The 9,400-nt window shown below is 36.6% G+C and overlaps 1 protein-coding gene across 1 annotated transcript; it reads right to left on the bottom strand.

Moving 5' to 3' along the window:
* Nucleotides 1-7,262: 7,262 nt before the first annotated feature.
* Nucleotides 7,263-8,872, bottom strand: LOC132549123 (uncharacterized). The gene is made up of 3 exons (XM_060213045.1): nt 8,704-8,872; nt 8,372-8,563; nt 7,263-8,275 (listed from the first exon to the last, which is right to left on the bottom strand). Exons 1-3 carry the CDS (start codon nt 8,870-8,872, stop codon nt 7,263-7,265), a joined length of 1,374 nt encoding a protein of 457 aa, XP_060069028.1.
* Between the last annotated feature and the right edge of the window lie 528 nt (nt 8,873-9,400).

Below are 9,400 nucleotides of genomic sequence, written 5' to 3'. Positions count from 1 at the left end.
GATTTAAATTGTCAGTATTGATGATGTAGATTTAAATTGTCAGTATTGATGATGTAGATTTAAATTGTCAGTATTGATGATGTAGATTTAAATTGTCTATATTGATGATGTAGATTTAAATTGTCTATATTGATGATGTAGATTTAAATTGTCAGTATTTCTTTAACTCTTCTTAAAGAGTTTTGAACAATATGTTTTTACAAGCCAAAATCAACAAACTGAATTGAAGACTTTACTTAAGGTCAACTCCTCAGAAGTCCAAAATTGAAATATTTGATACACATGATTTGGATGGTATTGTGCTAGGTAGGCAAACTTAGGTCACTGTTTTCAATACTTTTCCAAGGCATGTCAGTAATATTAGGATAAAATTTGTCACTAGTTGCAAGGGCAGATTTCCAAGTTATCAAGCTATTTATCTTTAGGAGTACCATATCACTACTGGAGCTGTAGGTTACTTTTTTTTAACTTTTATTTTTAAAAGAGAGGGAAATAAGATGGTATAGTTTTGTGTTTGTGTGTCCAAGGAAGCAGTAGTAGAAACACATGTTTTATAAACATTCTTTTGATAAAATGTTGATGAAGTCATGTTTTGAAAAGAAATAACATATTGTGTCATTATATTACAGACTTGTTATAAATACTAGGAACTTGTAACAGTATATATTGTACTGGACTTGTACAATAAGAATTACATCTGCTTGTACTTGAGTGTATAGTGTGATAGAACTCTGTATTGCTTTGTTGATGATAATGGTGTGATTGGTAATGTGCAGCTATCGACGCATTCCTACTCAAATGTGCAATATTCAACCCACTAATAAATTGTAAATTCTCACAGCGTGATGTCGTTTTTAGTTGGTTTAATGATGGAGTGATTGGAAAGTCGGCAGACAATGGTTTACAGATTTGGAGAGTCTATCTGAGCTAATTTGTCTGTGTTTTTATGTAGCAATTTTTATTAATCTTTGTACAATAAGAATATAAGTATGTGCCATGTTAAATCTGTGACAACAATTGTTACATACACCACAGACTCTGATAGAGAGGTGTCTGTGTATGACTACAGAAACACAGATCAAAATAGCACAGACTCGGGCATGTATACTCTCATTATAACTGAGGAAAATTGAATATCTGGAATTTGTGATAGTTTAGAACGTAGTCCAAAAAGGGTCCATCTTGTACAGAGGAAAGTTGAGGTACATTCCATCAGAAAGCAACATAGACTACACAAACATTAAAGAAAATAGATTCATCTTCTAGGTTTGAAATTAAACATCTTCATGTTATTTAAAGGTTTATTTTCCTTTGCTGTACCATATCTAATGAAAACACGATATGTCCAAAGTACCTGTGATCCAGAAATTGTCTATACTTTGAGTATATTAGGTATACAACACAATAGTCACACGAGGCAGATATATCAATATCGGACAACGCTGGTTTACAACGTGACAAGATAATATGTCTGATCGATACAAGGACCATACTAATGAAACAACAATACTCCGTCTATCATCTCTGTCGTCTGTTCCTGTACGGAGCCGTGATTTTATGTCATTGTCGCAGACGTGGCTAGTCAGAATGGCCGACAAAGATAAAAACATAATCATAGATTAATGAATGAGTACTGGTCAGTGACGCCTTCCTAAATTACTTTCTTGTATCGAAATATCTATATTTCTGTGTGTATCGAAATATTCACATTTCTGTGTGTAAATACGTCAAACTGTAACGTCGTCCTCCAAATCAAGAAAATATCGCCAATAGCCGACTTCTATAGCATTAGAAAACCGTTATCTTTCTGAAATATCATTACGTTGTGTCAGTCAGCACACAGCAACTGTTACGACATGTAAATATCGGTGTGTGGAAAAGCGGAGATGATAACAGGATATTCAAATCAGAGAGAGAGAGAGAGCATTGAGTAAAGATCGATGTCGACGGTTGTTACAATCTTCTATAGTACCATTGATTCCTTACATCACGTATCTGCAGTGGACATGCCAATAATCTGTTGGAATCGGAAAGCTTTACGTACAGACATATTCAAAGCGTGTATCAAAGTATTGAACCTAACAAGAACCCATGCATTCTCTGCATGTTGTTCAACCACACTTTAATCCAAGCTTAATTTCAATGTATTCCTGTCTTAGCTCTATCCCTAGTATTACAATTTCATAATCATGCAATATATTATAAATATGAAATTAATCGATATTGAACATTTCCCAATGAGAATATCTCTACTTTAAGAACATTTAATTTTTCAATGCTATACGCTACCTTTCCCCACTCAAAACGAAATGAACGCCGTTATTCTCGTGTTTGGAGGCTCTCTCTTCAACAACAGGAGATAAGATACCGACATTAGTTCTAGTAAAAAAATTCACAAAATATGACCTAAAAAGATTTACACGAAGATCCCTAAAATTACCCAGTCAAATCGGGTTACGTGACGTTTTCAAAAACATCCAGAACACTAACGAACACGTCCAACTTCGTTTGAAGCCCGTGAGTATATCCTGTTGTTTCGTTATTTGTATTTAAGAAGCCGACTGTCCTTTTGAAAATGTGACCTACCTAGGATAGATAAAATTTTATAAAATGTCCTGAACCTTCCTCAACAGTCTTTTTATTCCAATGTCTCCGTGTAAATATTCCAATCCTTCATATTGACGAAGCAACGAAGCAAGAAAACTCTGAAACCTTCCGAAACTTTTAGTTTTGTTTTTTATTGTCTCATTGTAAATATGTCAATTGTTCATATTGATGGAGAAAAAACTCTGAAACCTTCCGAAACTCATAGTTTTGTTTTTCATTGTCTCATTGTAAATATATCAATTGTTCATTCATTGTTCATCTCATTGTAAATATATCAATTGTTCATATTGATATATCAATTGTTCATTGCTGATGAAGCAAAAAGCCCCTGAAACCTTCCGAAACCTATAGTTTTTGTTCATTGTTTATTCCAATGTTTATTCCTCATTGTAGATATATCAATTGTTCATTGCTGATGAAGCAAAAAGCCCCGATTCCGAAACCTATAGTTTTCTTGTTTATTCCAATGTGTAGATATATCAATTGTTCATTGCTGATGACTATAGTTTTCTTGTTTATTCCAATGTCTCATTGTAGATATATCAATTGTTCATTGCTGATGAAGCAAAAAGCCCCGATCCCTTTCGAAACCTATAGTTTTCTTGTTTATTCCAATGTCTCATTGTAGATATATCAATTGTTCATTGCTGATGAAGCAAAAAGCGAAACCTATAGTTTTCTTGTTTATTCCAATGTCTCATTGTAGATATATCAATTGTTCATTGCTGATGAAGCAAAAAGCCCCGATCCCTTTCGAAACCTATAGTTTTCTTGTTTATTCCAAGGCCTCTGTGTAAATAATCCTTCATTGTAGCCCTGTTTTATCGATTGATCTACAAGAAGTTCAAATATTTTTACGATAGAGATGTTAAGTTTTGATATAGCTGATGGTGTATTTATCTGAGTTCTATTCAAAGTGAGAGTGCGGATGTGTATATGTTACATTTTCTGTTTAAACACAAACCTTGCCGCTCGCAATTTATTTTACAAGTGCATCATATGTACTGCATTATGGGATCTGCTGCCAAAGTCTTACATATAAATTTTAACAAGTTTAATAATCCGTTGATGGAAGTAGTGATGTTATATTCGTAAATCCTTCGGCTTGAACACCAAACTATTTCTGATTAACAGACAATATGTAGATCACTTTGTGCAATATTGCTCACGCAGCACTCCGAGATTAATAATCAAATTACGACTATTAAATGTGAAGAGATAAACATCGACAGCCATGATTGCCGCCTACGCACGGCTGATGTGTTGCCTATCGCACGCGCAGACGAGTGCTGCCAGTCATTTGTCACCGATACAACACCATCAAATCATAGCAATGGCTTCTGTATGATCACTCTGATAATTTCTGATGTTTCCCCTTGTTTCTGTCATTGCAGTTATAAAAACTCTAATATCTTTATGATTTAAATGCCATTATAAGTAGGCGGAACTCTTCTTCGGATCAAAGCTATTTCTAAGAAAACAAATCATTCAGTAGTTTTCCGATTGTTGGCTACATTTTGAACTTGTATAAAAAACAAGGAAGTCGTTGTCTATACTTCTGTATATTCGAAGAAAAGCTCTGTGTATGGATGAGATGATCCGCATCAGTTTTAGTTCGTTCTTGAACGATGTTTTATATGATAGAATGTTTTTGGTATAGTGGGCCCCTCCGTGATATTTCTAACTCTGCATGCAGACAAACTAGCTCAATTTTAACGATCTTTGAATAAACTCCCACGCACTGCTGATAAAATTCGAATATCAACAACATTCAGTCTGATAGCATGAGTAAAACAAATAAAATTGTGGAGTTGTTTAAAATCTTTTCATGTGTAACTGCCGTGAAATGTAACGCACAATATGTAGAGCATTCGTCATAAAGTCTAAGCTAATTCAACAGAGAAACATCACGTTATAACTCGCCGTGACTTTGAGTCATAATCTCACTGATAAACACTTTGATTAATTGCAACTTGCAAACAAAATAACTACGTATCTAACCTTTGTTAGTAACAATAGGTTGCAGTGCTATAAGATCGCTTATATTCGTCAACACGAAGTGCTAATAGACGCTATTTAGTAAATATTGAACGTGTGATGGTAGATGTTACTAAATATATACTGAAGTGAGACGGTACATGTTATTAAGTATATATTGAAGTGAGAAGGTAGACGTTAAAAAGTATATATTGAAGTGTGAAGGTAGACGTTAAAAAGTATATATTTAAGTGTGAAGGTAGACGTTACAGAGTATATATTGACATGTGAGAGTGTAGACGTTACAGAGTATATATTGAAGTGAGAGTGTAGACGTTACAGAGTATATATTGAAGTGTGAAGGTAGACGTTACAGAGTATATATTGAACGTGAGAGGGTAGACGTTACAGAGTATATATTGAACGTGAGAGTGTAGACGTTACAGAGTATATATTGAACGTGAGAGTGTAGACGTTACAGAGTATATATTGACATGTGAAGGTAGACGTTACAGAGTATATATTGAACGTGAGAGTGTAGACGTTACAGAGTATATATTGAAGTGTGAAGGTAGACGTTACAGAGTATATATTGAAGTGAGAGTGTAGACGTTACAGAGTATATATTGAACGTGAGAGTGTAGACGTTACAGAGTATATATTGAACGTGAGAAGGTAGACGTTACAGAGTATATATTGAACGTGAGAGTGTAGACGTTACAGAGTATATATTGAACGTGAGAAGGTAGACGTTACAGAGTATATATTGAACGTGAGAAGGTAGACGTTACAGAGTATATATTGAACGTGAGAAGGTAGACGTTACAGAGTATATATTGAACGTGAGAAGGTAGACGTTACAGAGTATATATTGAACGTGAGAGTGTAGACGTTACAGAGTATATATTGACATGTGAAGGTAGACGTTACAGAGTATATATTGAACGTGAGAAGGTAGACGTTACAGAGTATATTTTGAACGTGAGAGTGTAGACGTTACAGAGTATATATTGAACGTGAGAAGGTAGACGTTACAGAGTATATATTGAACGTGAGAGTGTAGACGTTACAGAGTATATATTGAACGTGAGAGTGTAGACGTATATATTGAACAGAGTATATATATGAACGTGAGAAGGTAGACGTTACAGAGTATATATTGAACGTGAGAGGGTAGACGTTACAGAGTATATATTGAACGTGAGAAGGTAGACGTTACAGAGTATATATTGAACGTGAGAAGGTAGACGTTACAGAGTATATATTGAACGTGAGAAGGTAGACGTTACAGAGTATATATTGAAGTGTGAAGGTAGACGTTACAGAGTATATATTGAACGTGAGAAGGTAGACGTTACAGAGTATATATTGAACGTGAGAAGGTAGACGTTACAGAGTATATATTGAACGTGTGAATGTAGACGTTAAAGAGTATATATTGAACGTGAGAGGGTATACGTTACAGAGTATATATTGAACGTGAGAGTGTATATATTGACGTTACAGAGTATATATTGAACGTGAGAAGGTAGACGTTACAGAGTATATATTGAACGTGAGAGTGTAGACGTTACAGAGTATATATTGAAGTGAGAGTGTAGACGTTACAGAGTATATATTGAACGTGAGAGTGTAGACGTTACAGAGTATATATTGAAGTTTGAAGGTAGACGTTACAGAGTATATATTGACATGTGAAGGTAGACGTTACAGAGTATATATTGAACGTGAGAAGGTAGACGTTACAGAGTATATATTGACATGTGAAGGTAGACGTTACAGAGTATATATTGAACGTGAGAGGGTAGACGTTACAGAGTATATATTGAACGTGAGTATATATTGGGAGAGTAGACGTTACAGAGTATATATTGAACGTGAGAGGGTAGACGTTACAGAGTATATATTGAACGTGAGAGTGTAGACGTTACAGAGTATATATTGAACGTGAGAAGGTAGACGTTACAGAGTATATATTGAACGTGAGAGGGTAGACGTTACAGAGTATATATTGAACGTGAGAAGGTAGACGTTACAGAGTATATATTGACATGTGAAGGTAGACGTTACAGAGTATATATTGAACGTGAGAAGGTAGACGTTACAGAGTATATATTGAACGTGAGAAGGTAGACGTTACAGAGTATATATTGAACGTGAGAGTGTAGACGTTACAGAGTATATATTGAACGTGAGAGGGTAGACGTTACAGAGTATATATTGAACGTGAGAGGGTAGACGTTACAGAGTATATATTGAACGTGAGAAGGTAGACGTTACAGAGTATATATTGAACGTGAGAGTGTAGACGTTACAGAGTATATATTGAACGTGAGAAGGTAGACGTTACAGAGTATATATTGACATGTGAAGGTAGACGTTACAGAGTATATATTGACATGTGAAGGTAGACGTTACAGAGTATATATTGAACGTGAGAAGGTAGACGTTACAGAGTATATATTGAACGTGAGAGGGTAGACGTTACAGAGTATATATTGAACGTGAGAAGGTAGACGTTACAGAGTATATATTGACTCCAATGTGTGATACACCGTATCTGATAATTTCTCAAAAGATTTAATGACCTGAAACAAAAAAGCCCACATGGGGTTTGATCATCTGATTCCACAACCTGGTTTGATCACCTGATTCCACACCTGGTTTGACCACCTGATTCACACCTGTTTGATCACCTGATTCCCCACCTGTTTGATCATCTTATTAAACACCTGTTTGACCACCTGATCCCCCACCTGTTTGATCATCTGATTCCCCGCCTGTTTGACCACCTGATTCCCCACCTGTTTGATCATCTGATTCCACACCTGTTTGACCACCTGATTCCACACCTGTTTGATCATCTGATTCCACACCTGTTTGATCATCTTATTCCACACCTGTTTGATCATCTGATTCCCCACCTGTTTGATCATCTGATTCCACACCTGTTTGACCACCTGATTCCACACCTGTTTGACCACCTGATTCCACACTTTTTTTACCACCTGATCCCCCACCTGTTTGATCATCTGATTCCACACCTGTTTGACCACCTGATCCCCCACCTGTTTGATCATCTGATTCCACACTTTTTTGATCACCTGATTCCACACCTGTTTGATCATGTGATTCCACACCTGTTTGACCACCTGATTCCACACCTGTTTGACCACCTGATTCCACACCTGTTTGATCATCTGATTCCACACCTGTTTGACCACCTGATTCCACACCTCTTTGACCATCTGATTCCACACCTGTTTGACCACCTGATCCCCCACCTGTTTGGTCATCTGATTCCACACTTGTTTGATCATCTGATCCCCACCTGTTTGACCACCTGATTCCCCACCTGTTTGGTCATCTGATTCCACACTTGTTTGATCATCTGATTCCACACCTGTTTGACCACCTGATTCCACACCTGTTTGATCATCTGATTCCACACCTGTTTGACCACCTGATTCCACACCTGTTTGATCATCTGATTCCACACCTGTTTGACCACCTGATTCCCCACCTGTTTGGTCATCTGATTCCACACTTGTTTGATCATCTGATTCCACACCTGTTTGACCACCTGATTCCACACCTGTTTGATCATCTGATTCCACACCTGTTTGATCATCTGATTCCACACCTGTTTGACCACCTGATCCCCCACCTGTTTGATCATCTGATTCCACACCTGTTTGATCATCTTATTCCACACCTGTTTGACCACCTGATTCCACACCTGTTTGATCATCTTATTAAACACCTGTTTGATCATCTTATTCCACACCTGTTTGACCACCTGATCCCCCACCTGTTTGATCATCTGATTCCACACCTGTTTGACCACCTGATTCCACACCTGTTTGATCATCTGATTCCACACCTGTTTGACCACCTGATTCCACACCTGTTTGATAATCTGATTCCACACCTGTTTGATAATCTGATTCCACACCTGTTTGACCACCTGATCCCCCACCTGTTTGATCATGATCATTGATTCCACCTGATTTGACCATTGGATTCCATACCTGATTTGATTACCTGATTCCATACCTGATTTGATTACCTGATTCCACACCTGATTTGATTACCTGATTCCATACCTGATTTGATTACCTGATTTCACACTTGTTTGACCACCTGATTCCCCACCTGGTTGATTATCTGATTTTACATCTGGTTTGACCACCTGATTCCACACCTGTTTGATAATCTGATTCCACACCTGTTTGATAATCTGATTCCACACCTGTTTGACCACCTGATCCCCCACCTGTTTGATCATGATTTCGGACCTGATTTGACCACTTGATTCCATACCTGATTTGATTACCTGATTCCATACCTGATTTGATTACCTGATTCCACACCTGATTTGATTACTTGATTCCATACCTGATTTTATTACCTGATTCCATACCTGATTTGACTACCTGACTCCACATCTGATTTGATTACCTGATTTCACACTTGTTTGACCACCTGATTCCACACCTGATTTGATTACCTGATTCCACACCTATTTGAACACACACGATGGTCCACTAAATCTTGATAATATTGAAGATGCTTCTAGTACAGAATATACTAATTTAAGACATAACACAGTATTAAAGAATTATACAATCTACATATGATTGTGTATGTAGCCTGTTTATACCATTTATAAATCGTCAGGTTATAATGCTTAAATTAACATCTGTATGGTTGAAGCAAGCCGCCTACGTTTTAGCACCTCAGTCTCTTATTTATGCAATAAACGTTGTAGAACTCAATCTAAGCTGTATGTATTAATCATGAGAGAGATGTATTA

The sequence above is a fragment of the Ylistrum balloti genome, unplaced genomic scaffold (genome assembly GCF_031769215.1).
Source record: "Ylistrum balloti isolate Yb309-2 unplaced genomic scaffold, AGI_CSIRO_Ybal_v1 Utg370042, whole genome shotgun sequence".
In the NCBI taxonomy this organism is placed as follows: domain Eukaryota; kingdom Metazoa; phylum Mollusca; class Bivalvia; order Pectinida; family Pectinidae; genus Ylistrum; species Ylistrum balloti.
Note: the sequence above shows the minus strand (reverse complement) of the source record. Positions and strands in the feature narration are given on the sequence as shown.